The following is a 15,946-nucleotide window of genomic DNA, read 5'->3' as shown; positions in this document are numbered from 1 at the left end:
CAACAGGCCCATTGAAATTCAGCCTTGGGCTTCTCAACCTTTGGCTTATGTTTCAAGTCTAGCCAGTTTTAGCAAGAGGAATGCGGCACAAAAATTCCACTGGACCCTGAACACATGGGGAAGGTATGCTAGTCCCACCAAGCCTGCAAAAGACTGCTGAGCAGCCAGATTCCACCAGCTTTATTGTTTGATGCATTATTATATCAGGGCATTGGATTATCACAACATAGACTCATGCACTATTGTCAAGAAAGCCTCTGTGCTATTCTCATTTGATTGGCCAGATTGTGACCAAGCCAACAGGAATCCTTGAATAATATGAAGGGGATCACATTGGAATGGCCATCTCTGCATGTGAATGAACATGATTAAAGGAAAACAAACAAGCAGAAATGATGAAATAACAACCAAAAGATGGAGAACAACCTTCATGCTATTACATAATCCATGCATGACAAATGAAAATGTACTGATTTGTACATGTTTGGACAGGGAGAAAAAGGAACACAGTATGTTTTCTCATAATTATATCGTGTAGTAGTTTTCCATAGTTAGGGAGGAGTAGGTCATGTTTGTACTGGTTGACAGGACACTGACTGAGAGGCGGGGACCTAATATATTTCATTTGTTGTCCTGCCATGAACCCCAAGCATGTGACCGTGCTGTCAGTTCTTGACCCACCTCTAGGCAACACTTTTCTATAACTCTTCTCTATTTTTTGCCACATAAAAAAGTAGAATAGATTATTGCATGACAGCCATAAAAGAAAGACGTAGTAACGCTGGTTACCATTTCCCATAAAATACAATATGGCCTATAAAGGCAGTAACAAAAGGACTAGAATGAATGCAAGCTTGGGTTAACCATCCTCTGAGCTCGTAATATAAATAACCCACAGCTGTTTGCCTCTCTAAATATGCATTTTCTTGCAATGAGTGCTCATTTTCTACACACAAACACACCGCAATGATGGCTACTTCTCAGACAATTAAATGTTAATGACACTGTATACAATATACAATACAACACAGTTCTTTTAATGAACAACATTTACACAAAACAATGCTTTACCAAGTGGCACAATTCCAGTATCAGTTTTTAAATGGCCCTTTCAGCCTCCTAATCATGCTCAGTTTAGCAACATTAGTTCAACCAATGGAATGTGTTTTTAGGCAGGATCTGTTTGATGATAAATGGCAGACAGGGTGAATATTTTTTTATATTAGTTTTGCAGTTCTGGCCAACCCAATCACATTAGAAAATGTAACATTTTTACATGGTGGAGATTTTGTATGAATTTGATTCATACAGAAACATGCCATTTTTAGAAAAAGTAAGCATGAAGGACCATAAGTGGGACATAAGCATGTTGTATGAAAATTGTATGAATATTGGACAAAAGAAATCATACAAATTCATATGAATTATAGCCACCAATTCACCAAAATGAAAAACTGATTGCCATGAGAGTGTGATGCTTCTGGGTCTGAAATTACTTCACCTCTTGTTTTGCTTTGTCCTAACGACCAACAGGAAACCACAATGGAGTATGAATGAAAGATTTTGAAAGGAGGTACAATACAATTCACTGAATTGCCAGAAAAGTAAGCATGAAGTTCCACTCCTAACTACCACACCCATAAACCTAACCATCAAAAGGACATCATAAGATCATATGAAAATATACAAAAGCGATAATACAAATTCGTGAATTAGACACTAATTTGCCAAAATAATAGATATGTATTTCCATCAGAGCATCTTGTTTTGGTTAAAGGATTAGTTCACTTCCAGAATGAAAATTTCCTGACAATTTACTCACCCCTATGTCATCCAAGATATGCAATTCTTTCTTTCTTCACCTGCAAATAATTTTTCCAACATGACTATGTAATGTGTGAAATTGAGCTCGTGCAATACGAGCATTTGTGGTTAAAAAGTATATCTTTTTTATTTATTTTTTAAGAAAATGCCTTATTCTTCGGCTGGGATCATGTAGAGCCCTTTGAAGCTGCATTGAAACTGCAATTTGGCCCTTCAACCCATTGGCTCCTATTGAAGTCTAATATATGGTGAAAAATCCTGGAATGTTTTCCTCAAAAACCTTTCGTTTTGAATATTGGATGACATGGGGATGAGTAAATTATCAGGAAGTGATCATTTTTATTCCGGAAGTGAATTAATCTTTTAAATCCATCCTTAGCCTTTGTCCTACAACCAAGTGGAAACCACAAAAGAGTACGAATGAATGATTTCATATGAATTTGTACAATGTGATTCATACGGAAAAACATTTTTTAGAAAAAATCATGACGGTACAACCCTCATCCCACCGTAAAACGAACCATTACGGGACTTGAGCAAATCATATGAAAATGTACGAAAGGAATCAAACAAATTCATATGAATTAGCTACCAATTTCCAAAATGTAAAATTAATACACATTGCCATGAAAGTTTGTTGGTTCTGGGGCTTCACCTCTCATTTTGCTTCTATTGCACGGCAAGCCTTTGTCTTTACAGTTTACTGGAAACCACAAAAGAGTATCCATAATTACACAGACACAAACTGTTAAACCTTAAACACTAACAGTAATAATAAAAACTTTATGGAAGGATTCACTCTGTATTTTTTATAGAAGCACTGCCAATCAAACACTAAAGATTACAGAATGAATATTATCCATAAAAGCACAAGTATTTGAACCCCATTAAAGCTACACCTTCTTTTAACCACTTTTGGCCTCATTAAAGACATCTTATGCTTGATATAAAATACAGCATACATAATGTGTTAGGTAACTTTGTGCCATAAGGTTTACTCAACAATAACCTAAAAAAAAAAATACTGTACAATCAATTGCTACAAACACTTTGTTTAATTTAAGTTTTAATTAAGGACTAATCGAACATTACTCATACTGTTCCCAATATGCCTGGATGTAATTGTTTTCTTCAGGGTCGGGGAACAAATGACGGACAGGTTTGGAGCACTTCATGCCAGCGTTGCTGGTTTTGTAGGCACATTCATCACTGTGGGTATTACATGTGCTGCAGTGGCAGCTAAGGGCCACCAGATAGGTGAAGTGAGGATCTGCATGGGAAGGGCAGCCGGGCAAGATGGCCGTCCGGTACTCTACTTCTTGATACGTGCAGCCCCTCTGAACCAGGAAACGAGGACCCACCAACTCCTTCACATTACTGTCCTATAGGATGGATATCGTGATACAGATTTAGCCACTCTAAATCAACATCCCAGTTATCTATGTCTACAAACTGCATTACTCATGCTCATATATTACTCATGCTCATATATTTCCAAACTTGAACTTTGTTCTTCTGTGGAACCCAAAATAAAATTACATTCAATGGAAATACATTTTTTATCTCTCTGTTTGTGTTCCACAGAAGTCAGTCATACAGTCAACCAAAAAATAAGATCAGTAAATAAGTCAATCAAACCATAAGATAATTATCATTTGCAAATCTGCTTGTCGTGCTGCAAGCTGGAACATCTCTCCTTGGATCCAGTTCCCTATACATCTTCACTTTTCCTCACCATGTTCGCTTACCCTGGAGAAACAGAAGCCCATGCAGATGGTGGTGTTGACAGCCACACAGTAATTGCACTCCTGTCTCTCGATGTAAATGGTGTACTCAGTGGGTGCACACATAGGCATGGCTACCTTCATCAAAATACCCAGCATGCCAACCACATACACAGGAGACATATCTGGTGGTATAGCAGGATGTCTATTAAAGAGATACGGAGAACCACAGTGAATATAATAAATAAACACTAAAAATCACAAAAGTAGGCAGTAAACCAGGCAACATGATTTAAAAGTCCTCTTAAACAAGAGAAGACATTTTTTGAGAAATGTGAGTGGTGCTGGCACTTGTTGTGGGTGGTTGCTAGTGCATTGTTATGTGGTTACATATGCTGCCTTCCAGTACCTTCAAGTTGTGCGTTTATTATTGTGACATGTCACGCATTCAAATTGGAAACATAACATGGACAAATGAAATACATTGTGAACAATAAACCCACATAACTACATATGAATTCAAAAGGATGAAAACACATTTCTATCACTTATTTTTACATGGAATCACAACAAAATGTGAAGTTAACCGTTAAGAGTTGAGTAATTAAAACGTTCAAAAGTTTACATACACTTGATTCTTAATATTTTGTTGTTACCTGAACGATCCAAAGCTGTTTTTTTTTTTTGTTTAGTGATAGTTGTTCTGAGTCCCTTGTTTGTCCTGAACAGTTAAACTGCCTGCTGTTCTTCAGAAAAATCCTTCAGGTCCCACAAATTCTTTGGTTTTCCAGCATTTTTGTGTATTTGAACCCTTTCCAACAATGACTGTATGATTTTGAGATCCATCTTTCCACACTGAGGACAACTGAGGGACTCATATGGGACTATCACAGAAGGTTCAAACGCTCACTGATGCTCCAGAAGGAAAAGCCATGCATTAAGAGCCAGGGCGTGAAAACCTTTTGAATTTGACGATCAAGGTAAATTTAACTTAATCTGTCCTCTGGAAAACATGAAAGTAGCTTTGGTAGCTTCTGAAAGGCCGTACTAAATGAAAAAGTATGATATTTAGGCAAAACAAAAAAAATACTCATCTTCATTCAAGTTTTCACGCCCCGGCTCTTAATGCATGGCTTTTCCTTCTGGAGCATCAGTGAGTGTTTGAACTTTCTGTAATAGTTGCATATGAGTCCCTCAGTTGTCCTCGGTGTGAAAAGATGGATCTCAAAATCATACAGTCATTGTTGGAAAGGGTTCAAATACACAGAAAAGCTGGAAAACCAAAGAATTTGTGGGAGCTGGGGGATTTTTCTGAAGAACAGCAGGCAGTTTAACTGTTCAGGACAAACAAGGGACTCATGAACAACTATCACTAAACAAAAAAAACCCCAGCTTTGGATCGTTCAGGTAACAACAAAATATTAAGAAACAAGTGTATGTAAACTTTTGAACAGGGTCATTTTTATAAATTCAACAATTATTTTCTCTTGTGGACTATGTAAACATCTTTTATGTTAAATATCTTATTCAGGTCAGTACTAAATAAACAATAACATGCATTTTATATGATCCCTCTTATTTTGATAAAATAATTAACATTTAGCAGATTCTGAAAGGTGTATGTAAAGTTTTGACTTCAACTGTATATATATATATATATATATATATATTTACAGCATACAGTGATGCAGCACTAGAAAACAAAACAAAAACAAACAAACAAACAAAAAAAAAAAATTGAAAGTTTAAAACTGAGGTACTTTTACATTTTAAAACAGTCTTAAAAATGTGACAATGCCATTCCAATGTCATAGCTATAATTTCATGTGTCTTTCTGAGATTTCCTAAACTTTTTGACTTTCAAACAGCAGTATTATAGAAGAAATCAAAGGACCACTTACCTAGAGGATCTGGTTAAGACTGTTTGCGTTGAAAGGCTGCTGTTCTTATACAGACACCGAACCACATCTCCATCTGTCTCCATCTTCATCTATTTGCAGCATGCATAAAACTAATGCTTTCTAACCAAATCACCCACATGCTGTATGCTCACCTTTCAGGGCACACTTAATATTCACCTTGTATCTAAATTAGTTAGGTTTTTCTACTAAGTAGAGAGGCTGCTGCTGCTTTTCATGCATGTCTGTTACATTTGAATATCAACTTAAGTCTCAAGTGTTTCTCTTAAAATGACTTGAAAAATAAAAAAATAAAATAGAATTAAAAATGAATTAAATGAGCAAACTAAAAATAATATATTTTTTTAGGTATTTGGTTTTGGTAGTATCTCTTGGTCTTGGAGGAACTTTATGAGAATTTCATAGTAAAGTCTGGTACCTTTGATGGCAGACTTTGTATTTGAGGACTGTTGGAGACATTGTTGAGATCTCAGTTAATCTCATGAATAGAGAACCTACAACTATTAGTAAAGTCTGAGAAAAACAACTAAGATACTAGAGAGATCTCATTTGGGATTTTCCTTTCCTACAGTAGCTTTTTGGGTCTGATCCAAAATCGCTATGAATGCTTTGGTATAAACATACATAATGTCACTTTTCTACAATAATTACAGGATTCACTGAATACTTTTCTAGTCTTCCTAAGATACTCCGTTATGAAATATATCCTATATCGGTTATGTACACAAATTAAGCTGTATTATAACATGGCAACAAATGGGTTTCATTTAGTCATCTAACTTGGCAGATCACACACCTGCTCTTTAATAAAGCCACGCACTATCAGGTCAGTCAATTTACAGAGCTCTCATCATATAAATCTTTCATGACTTATCTGGTGTGCAAAGTTCACAGTATAGAAAATGAAAAAGTAAATGCATGCACAATCTGTGTGCAATTCTTTCCAGCTGAGTGCTTCGCATCTTCAGTGCTCAAATAGGAGAAAGAATGCTATTAAAAATTGTTTTGCAGCTTGGAGAACCTGTAACAGCATCACAACGACAAGATGTTTTGACAGTGTCACAGATTAACTTCCTCAGCCGTCGCAACGCCATTACTTATGTTGATTATGGAGTGAACTATAGGTTCATGTTCACAGCACATGTGCCACTGAAAAGCGTTTATATGTGATTTTACAGCTATCCTTTATGTACTCATATCTGACGACGTCCTATAGATCCCTTGTTTCACATGCAGTTAATAATTGCTGCATCTTATCACCTGTAATGTTTCTGTCAAGCTGTAACTGAATGGAAAACTGCACACAGTTTCTGATTTACCTGGAATTGTCGGTAGATATTGATTCAACAGGACCTTTGAGAAACATTTTAAACTAAAAACTTCTACGGGCTCGTGATGAAATGGTATGTTTGTTCTGTCACGTTCTGGAAGTCCTCTGTTCTTCTGAAAAGAGCCTAGAACTTCTTGCGATTGACCTTGTTAGCTTATCAATGGAGGGAAAATGAGCTGACTGACTAAGCGTGGTTAACGTCAGTAAAAAGCATCCTCCTAAATTCATTAAGCAACTTCGATCAAACTGTTCCTGCAAGATTAGGAATAAAAAACATTCACTTCCTTTTACAATGTAACTTGTCTTCTGGCCTTGAGCAATCATTAACCCAAGTGTTTTTGTGGTTGGTCCAAGATTACAGAAGACCTGACTTCTTATCAGTTATTGGCACTAACAGGAGCTACTTGATTTCATCCTCCTGTTGGCAAAAGCTTCGGAGGAATTTCCAGCTGAACATCACTTCTGACCTGCGTGACACTGGCTATATAGCTTTTGAAGGTTTCTCTGAACGCATTTCCAAATCATGCCAGGCAGCGGAGGTCCTGTTGCGACGTTCTCAGTATGGGACTATGTGGTGTTTGCTGGCTTGATTCTTTTTGCTGCGGGCATCGGCTTGTTCCAAGCTATCCGTGGACGCAAGGAGGCCAGCAGTGATGAGTTTCTCCTGGGCGGACGTCAGATGACTGCAGTGCCTGTGGCTTTATCCCTCACGGCTAGCTTTATGTCAGGTATCACTGTTATTGGCACTCCTGCAGAGGCGTATATGTACGGCACACCATTCTGGCTCTTCGTCTTCTCCTATACCATCATGTCCATCATCAGTGCTGAACTCTTCGTGCCTCTGTTTTACCGGCTGAGCATCACCAGCACATACGAGGTAAGAGGGAGACACTGGGCACAAGGGGTTTGCATGAGGACAGAGAACAGAGACAGAAAACACCATTTGTGCCTGTGCTTGCTAAAGAATCAATTGATGGAAATAGAACGAGGACCAGAGAGAGAGACAGTGAAATAAGGATAAAAAGGAAAGAGGTAATGTCAGGATAGCTTATTTGTTTAGTTTTATTGCTTCTAGACATTTTCATAATGAAGAATGACTGTTCTTGGTTACTGTCCATGACCGCTGTACAATATTTCCAGTTAAAGTTCAGTTGCTGCCTTAAATTTTATATGTAATCAATTTGGCTGTTCAAGCCATTTCAGGTTAAATTATTTTACACCATCTTTAAAAATAAGTTTAAAACGGTTAAATAATTTTGAAATAAAGTAATGGAAATTGTGATTCCAAGACTAAGAGATTACGTAATTTTGTGCAGTGTGAAAAAAACAACTATCAATAAAAAAAATGTAACTCAAAAATATTTTAAAACGTAAAATAAATCTAAATTAAAACAAAAAGGTATATATTTACAGTTAAAATAAGATGTGTATTTCAACACAAGATTCTATCATTAACCTTTAAAACAACAGATGTTAACATTATGCAATAGCTGATTGTACAAACCGAGTTTTGTGTAATTATGTGAATTATATAAAGCAAATTTGTTGTTTCGTTTGCTAATAATTTACTGAATTGGTCACTTGTTTTTGCAGTACTTGGAGATGCGTTACAACAAGCTGATACGAGTGATTGGAACCAGCATGTATATTGCTCAAACCGTGAGTTGGATTTTAGCTTCTTGCATGACTTTATACATAACTAAACATGCATTTCAATTGCGTCATCGCATTTCACTTTGGAAAAACAATGTCTGTTGGGTCTATGCTTCTCTCACGTCAAAATGTTGCATAAGTGTTGAATATATTGAAGAATTTAAGGCAAAAGGGATTTTTGTCCAATTATCTAATGGGTATTGTTATCTCTCATAGGTTTTATACACAGGCATGGTTATCTACGCACCTGCACTCGCACTTAATCAGAGTAAGTAAAGAATCATTTGCATTTATTAATGTTTGAATAAAAGCAGTCTCTTGTGCTCATCGAGGCTGCATTTATTTAATCAAAAATAGAGTAAAAATACAATGTTATGAAATATTATTGCAACCTTTAGAGATCATTCTAACATGCTGATTTCCTACTCAAGAAACATTATTATCAATGTTGAAAACAGTTGTATTGCATTTTTATGGAAACCATGATTTTTCAGGATTCTTTGATTAATAGAAATAAATTATATTTTAAAATATATTCAAATAGAAAACAGTTCTTTTAAATTGTAATAATATTTCATAATATTATGGCCTTTATCATCAAATAAATGCAGCCTTGGTGAGCATAAGAGACTTCTTTCAACAACATAAAAAAATCGCATTATTCCGAATTCCAGGATTGTATATAAAATCAAATAAAGGAAAGGGAAAAGGAAGTGGTGTGTGGTCAAGTATGGTGACCCATACTCGGAATTTGAGCTCTGCATTTAACCCATCCAAGTGTACACACACAGTAGTGAACATACACCTGGAGCAATGGGCAGCCAATGCTGCGGCGCCCGGGGAGCAGTTGGGGGTTCGGTGCCTTGCTCAAGGGTCTCACCAGTCGTGGTATTGAGGGTGGAGAGAGTGTTGGTTATTCACTCCCCTCCACCTACAATCCCTGCCGGACCTGAGACTCAAACCCACAACCTTCAGGTTACAATCCAACTCTCTATCCATTAAAGCTGACATGTAAACGGATAAGGGTGATTCTTCAATTAGAGGCACTTTTCTGTCCCAAAGGATGCTAATTAAATCTAATTAAATACCTAAATATTTATAAATAAGCTGTTGTGTTGCAGTCACCGGTCTGGATCTGTGGGGAGTGCTAGTGGCAACAGGGGCCGTCTGCATCATCTACTGTACCCTGGTCAGTAACATAATTCAGTTTAATCGCAATTTTACACAGTGTCCCATACACTCTGTTTTCTACTTTTGCATAAATTTCCATGAAAAATGAAATCAGTACAGGTTGTGAAAAAAGATTCAAAATCACCAACATTGCTGTCTTTTATATATTATTCTCAGCCTGCAGGTGCTCATCTAAACTATGATTTGCACAAAAGGACAAAATGTTCATCCATTTGTGTGTTTTACCTGAATATGCTTTTGTTAACAGGGAGGGCTGAAGGCAGTGATATGGACAGATGTGTTCCAGATGATCATCATGTTGAGTGGGTTTGTGGCGGTCATCGCTCGTGGAGCTGTGCTGCAGGGGGGATTTGAAAATATCTGGAATGACAGCTACCACGGAGGACGTTTGGAAACGTTCAGGTAAAGAATTCTGCACTAACATACAATACTGTTCAAAAGTTTGGGGTCACTTTTTTCAGAAATGTATACTTTTATTTAGAAAGGATGCATTATATTGATCAAAAGTGACAGTAAATACATTTATGATTTAACAAAAGATTTTTATTTCAAACAAACACTGTTCTTTTCAACGTTCTGCTCATTGAAGAATCCTAAAAAATGAAATATATCAGTTTTTACAAAAATATTAAGATGCGCTAAACTGATAATAATAATATATGTTTCTTGAGCAGCAAATCAGCATATTAGAATGATTTCTGAAGAATAATGTGACACTGAAGACTGGAGTAATGATGCTGAAAATTTAGATTTGCATAGAATAATATTTCACAGTATTACTGTTTTTATTGCATCTTTGATCAAATAAACACGGCTTTGGTGAGCATATATTAGAACAAGAAAATATGAACAATTTGTACCGACCTCAAACTTCTGAACAGTAATGTATAGTTAAATACAGACTACTTCAAATGGACAAACAGACATATATTCTCACAAATCACTCAAATGTTTCTTTAGTTTTGATCCTGATCCATTGAGACGTCATAGTTTCTGGACAATTGTTGTTGGCGGCAGTCTGATGTGGGCATCCATGTACTCGATCAACCAATCACAGGTCCAGCGCTACATCTCCTGTAAGACAATGACTCATGCCAAGCTGTGAGTATATTCACTCAAGACATGATATTATGAGACTTTACTCATGCTCCTACAGCTAATATGGTGCAAACACTAATGTTCTGTCAACATTTGCCCACACAGTGCTCTGTATTTGAATATGGTGGGATTATGGGTGACAGTGAGTTTGGCCATGCTCTCGGGTCTCTGCATGTACTCCATTTATAAAGACTGTGATCCTTTCACCAACAAAGATGTAGGAGCTTCAGACCAGGTAATACAAGTCCCAATAGTGGCGTTTTAATCTGTACTCACAATGCTTACGCTTAATCTGACCAAATCTAATGTTCGCCAGCTCCTTCCTTATCTGGTGATGGACATACTAGCAGAATTCCAAGGACTGCCTGGATTGTTCGTGGCTGCAGCTTACAGCGGAACATTAAGGTGAACAAGAAATAAATGTCTGTCAGATACAGTAATTCCACCCTCGTCATTTTGGGAAAGGTTTTCTAACCAGGAGAAAGATTTTTTTTTTCTGACCAAGGGCAATTGTTATAGCAGTGCCAAGCCAAATACATATAGATATACATTTAATATACATATACGATAACTACACCAAACTATATTAAATATATGATTAAATAAATATTTTGAATGATGTGACCCTGGACCACAAAACCAGTCATAAGGGTAAATTTTTCAAAATTCAGATTTATACATCATCTGAAAGCTGAATAAATAACCTTTCCATTGATGTATGGTTTGTTATGATAGGACAATATTTGGAATATTTGAAAATCTGGAATCTGAGGGTGCAAAAAAACAAACAAACAAAAAAAAATTCAAATTCGCCTTTAAAGTTGTCCAAATGAAGTTCGTAGGAATGCATATTATTAATCAAAAACCCTGGCACGTTTTTATTATGTTGATATAGGTACATATGCTGTTTTTATTATGTTGATATAGGTACGTATTCTGTGTTTTTATTATGTTGATATAGGTACGTATGCTGTGTTTTTATTATGTATCTACAGGTACGTACTGCGGCGGTTCAGAATTCAAATATCCAGGGTCTGTCCCTAAAAGTTAATGCTCTATCGTGTTGGAAATATGCCCTACACCAAACCCAACCCTAAACCTACCCGATACTGTTAACAAATGCAAAACTGGTATAAAAACGCATTTGTTGATGCAACCGTGCCATTTTAACTTTTATGCAGATTTGAACTGTTTTGTTGAACCGTAGTTACATGGGATTCGAACTGGAGCTCCTCGGCTTCTAAGTACGGTTCAGTACTCCGTGAGCTACCGAACAAACTTACTGTCTATGAAAACCCATAGATACGAGGCTGGATATGTGCGATGCTAACATTCAAAATAATCAGTTTTCAAATCTCCCAGCATATTAATATTGTTTTGAAGTCGTAACATGATATTCTTAAAGTAATTGTGCGAAAAATACGCTTTATTCATCAAAACTCTGTACATTTGTATGAAAAGGAGTAAAAGGTGAGTTTTACTGCCTCTAGTGTTTGTTTCTTTAGGAAACTGAAACTGCAGTAATATGTAGTTATTGGTATGTATTTCGTGTCTCCCAGGTACGTAAATGCCATGAGACTAGGTTTGTTTAATCACTATAGAGACATCAGAGCCAGCGGCAAATGTCATCAGGACTAGCGGAGCTTAGGCTGCTCGAGGCTGACACATGAGCACTGAGCGTCCGGTGATCGCCTGGAGCTCCGAAATCGACATAGCAATTTTTCCGAATAGGCGCTATCTTTATAAATAAACCGCAGATTTGAGTTTTAAACAACTACATTCTCGCCTGAAAAACTCTTAAAACTACATTTCATGACACGATAACAGTAATATTTTGATAATTATGTGGGTTTTTGGGCAATGACCTTTCACAAGTCCACAAGAAGAGACAAGAACGTATATTGAGAAACGGCTATTGTCTGTGTGAATATATAAAATCATAAAATACAAAGTTTTTTTTGTGTTTGCACACTCTGCTGTAAATAAATCCAACATGGACAGCAGAGCGGAATGAGTGAGCTTTATCCCTTCAACCAATCAACTTCTGCAGTGAGTTTAGCTCCACCCTTTTGGTACCCTTTGCTGTGCTAGGTACCACAACGGAAGGGTACCAAAAAAGTGGTACGGTACAGTTCGCTATTTTGGTACCATTCACAACTTCTGACAATGTAAATGGAAATAATAGCGTACCGTACCTTACTGAACCATACCGCTCAGTGGAAACGAGCCATAAAAAGTGCAAAAGTGACGTGACATGTGGCCAAGCATGGTAACCCATGCTTGGAATTAGTGCTCTACATTTAACCCATCCTAAGTGCACACACACAGCAGTGAACACACACACACTGTGAACACACACCCAGAGCAGTGGGCAGCCATTTATGCTGCGGGGCCCGGGGATTAGTTGGGGGTTCGGTGCCTTGCTCAAGGGCACTAATTAATTACTAAATTAGAGCATGAGAATTTAGCTGACTCAAAGTGTGGGAACCTCTAAATTTTAGGTCATGATCTAACACTAAATGTGTGAATTTTGTTGATGTCAGGTCAGCATTAGTTATGGCTTATGTGTCCGGTTTCAACAGTACGGTGTCGTCGAGTATCAACGCTCTGGTTGCTGTCACAGTGGAAGACTTCATGAAGCCAGCATGGCCCTGGCTGACAGAGAGACAGCTGTCCTGGATCAACATGGGCATGAGTGAGTTTCAGTGCAACAGCTGTATATACACTGACAACTGAAGCAGGACATGGTAGAGGAGGGGCATGACGGACTGGCATGTTAATGCTGTGCTGCTTATCTCTAGGTGTATTCTATGGAGGTGTATGCATCGGTATGGCTGGTGTGGCATCTTCAATGGGAAATATACTGCAGGTAACCCCATTCTATACACAAAGCCAACATTTTAAATAGAATACTGCAGTACTGTCCCTGAAAAACTTTTAACTGCATCAAAGGCACCCTCTGCTGATAACAGACTGTAATGACACGCTATGAAACCTTTCCTCGACAGGCAGCTTTATCTATATTTGGTATGATCAGTGGACCTCTCTTTGGCCTTTATATGCTGGGGATGTTCTTCCGCTGTGCGAACTCCACGGTAAGAACATACATCTCAGTGTACTCATTACTACATTTCAAGTGTCATTTTGTGCATCTTTTTCAACAAATAACCAGTGTTCCACAGAAACTGTTTGTGAACAGGGTATTTCTACAGTAGCTTCAGCAATTAAAAATGTTTGCTTTTTACATCATTCTACATCCACACTAATAGGGTTTCAAGACCACTGTCATATTAACAAAAGTACTTAAAGCAATTTTAACACTAAACCAAAATTAGACTCTTTTCCCCCGGCTTAAGGCTAGTCCCAGACTAAAATACGTTTGAGCTGTCTCAACTGAAAATATCTGGCTAAATATCTTAAAATATGTCAGTTACATTGTTCTCAAGATGTACACATGCAACGTTTTCATCTAAGGCATTTTTATAAAAGCTGCTTAAATATCTTAATTTAACTAAAGCCTAGTCCTGGTGTAAGTCAAGCCTCGTCTGTGAAACCGGGCCTTTGAGTTTATATTTTATGTACCACAGATTCATATAGATTAACTGTTTGTTCCTTCAGGGAGGTTTAGTTGGTTTGATTTCCGGCCTGGCTATAACGTTATGGGTGGGAATTGGAGCTCAGGTGTATCCTCCTTTACCTGAGAAGACCCTTCGGCTTTCCTTGAGTGTGGAAGGATGCATTGCACCAGATATGAATGAAACCACCACTATCACACCATTCACCACAGTCTTACAAACTACAACTCCACAGTAAGCAATCCCATGTTTGTATATATTTACAGAACAATTCAAAAGGTTGGGGTCAGGGTCTCTTATGCTCAACAAGCCTGCATTAATTTTATTCAAACACTGATGCAGTTAATTCTAAAGATAATTTTACCATTTAAAATAATTGTTTAATCCTGTCTTTGATGTCCTTTGGAAATCATTCGAATATGCTGATTTGCTACTCGATGAATATTTCTTATTATCAATGCTGAAAGACAATTTATGTAATTCTTAATAGTTTTTGTGATACATTTTCAGAATTCTTTGCTAATTAAAAAAAATAGAATATTTTTTAATAGAAAATTAATATATATATATATATATATAAATAAAAAATAATACTTTGTTTTAAATAGAAATCTTTTGTAACATTATAAATGTCTCTATTGTCATTTCTGATCAATTTAATGCAACATGCAGAAATCAAAGCTAACTGTAACTTGTCTCATGGCATTCTTCAGGCCAAGACCAGCTTTGGCAGACACCTGGTATTCATTGTCCTACTTGTACTTCTGCCCTTTGGGCATAATAGTGACCATGGTCACAGGACTAATAGTTAGTGCAATCACAGGTAAGGTGACGCTTTCTCATCTTCTTGTTGGTCTGGCAAAGAGAGTCAGAGATTGAACCTAAACTCTTATTTATTTTTACTTTAGGTGGCTGTAAGCAGGAGAAAGCTCGACCTGAGCTCTTTATTGGAAAATCAGATCTAATCTGCTTTGGATGCAGAAACTCAGACTCAGAGGTAAGAGCTTTCATTACCAGTGTGACAGACACTATACCAAAAAAAATAAATAACACTCATAGAAACTGAATGTTATACATAGTTTTTTAAAGTCTGAAATAACATTTTTCAGTTAAGAAATAAAATAACAACAACAACAACATGCAGTAAGCTGACACTGCACTTAATTGCATTTCATTCTTTTCTTTTTAGGTGTCAGACTTAATTGAGAAAGATCCCAAAAATATCCAAGGGCTGGAGAGTCCAGTTTTCTGCGACAATGAAATTGCACTGAAAGAGAAAGACTACAAGGACAAGATCACTAAGTTTTGATGTGAAAAACAAAATTTTTTGGATATGTTGTAAATAGTAAATTATGACTATTTTTTGTATGTTGAAATTGTTAAGTGATGATACATTCAATATTTTCAAACCTTTAGTTTAAAAGAGAAGCAAGAAATTAATGTTAAACCTGTCTTTTTATTTTTATGTAAATAGGCTACATTATACTGTATATGGGATTTTCTTATAAACTATATCAAAATTCTATGATTTTAATGATCATGTTTGGAATACTGTAAAAGGTTTTCTAATAAATCTGAATTGTTTTGAAATAAAATTTGACAAATCATTATGTGTCAAACTCTCACTGAGAA

The 15,946-nt window shown here is 36.7% G+C and overlaps 2 protein-coding genes across 2 annotated transcripts; one reads left to right on the top strand and one right to left on the bottom strand.

The window, feature by feature from the left end:
- Positions 1-2,912: 2,912 nt before the first annotated feature.
- tshba (thyroid stimulating hormone subunit beta a) lies at positions 2,913-3,731 on the bottom strand (the record flags this gene model as incomplete). The annotated part of the gene is made up of 2 exons (XM_079377106.1): positions 2,913-3,206; positions 3,573-3,731. 2 exons carry the CDS (start codon positions 3,729-3,731, stop codon positions 2,913-2,915), a joined length of 453 nt encoding a protein of 150 aa, XP_079233232.1.
- A 3,478-nt stretch (positions 3,732-7,209) lies between these two features.
- Positions 7,210-15,920, top strand: LOC306844972 (sodium-coupled monocarboxylate transporter 1-like). The gene is made up of 15 exons (XM_079377441.1): positions 7,210-7,674; positions 8,391-8,456; positions 8,667-8,718; positions 9,572-9,639; positions 9,889-10,043; positions 10,602-10,742; positions 10,845-10,974; positions 11,056-11,144; positions 13,322-13,434; positions 13,541-13,608; positions 13,748-13,834; positions 14,358-14,548; positions 15,028-15,137; positions 15,223-15,311; positions 15,504-15,920. The coding sequence occupies exons 1-15, from the start codon at positions 7,321-7,323 to the stop codon at positions 15,621-15,623; spliced, it is 1,833 nt and encodes a 610-aa protein (XP_079233567.1). The 5' UTR covers positions 7,210-7,320; the 3' UTR covers positions 15,624-15,920.
- Positions 15,921-15,946: the final 26 nt, after the last annotated feature.

The sequence above is a fragment of the Barbus barbus genome, assembly GCF_936440315.1.
Source record: "Barbus barbus genome assembly, chromosome: 25".
NCBI classification, from domain to species: domain Eukaryota; kingdom Metazoa; phylum Chordata; class Actinopteri; order Cypriniformes; family Cyprinidae; genus Barbus; species Barbus barbus.
This window is presented reverse-complemented; position numbering and strand designations above follow the sequence as displayed.

Bases quoted from the DNA above. Each gene is read 5' to 3' on its own strand.
- LOC306844972 (XM_079377441.1), top strand. From the start codon at position 7,321: ATGCCAGGCAGCGGAGGTCCTGTTGCGACGTTCTCAGTATGGGACTAT. The intron at 8,457-8,666 runs GTGAGTTGGATT...TATCTCTCATAG, and splicing joins GCATGTATATTGCTCAAACC to GTTTTATACACAGGCATGGT. The intron at 13,435-13,540 runs GTGAGTTTCAGT...GCTTATCTCTAG, and splicing joins CTGGATCAACATGGGCATGA to GTGTATTCTATGGAGGTGTA.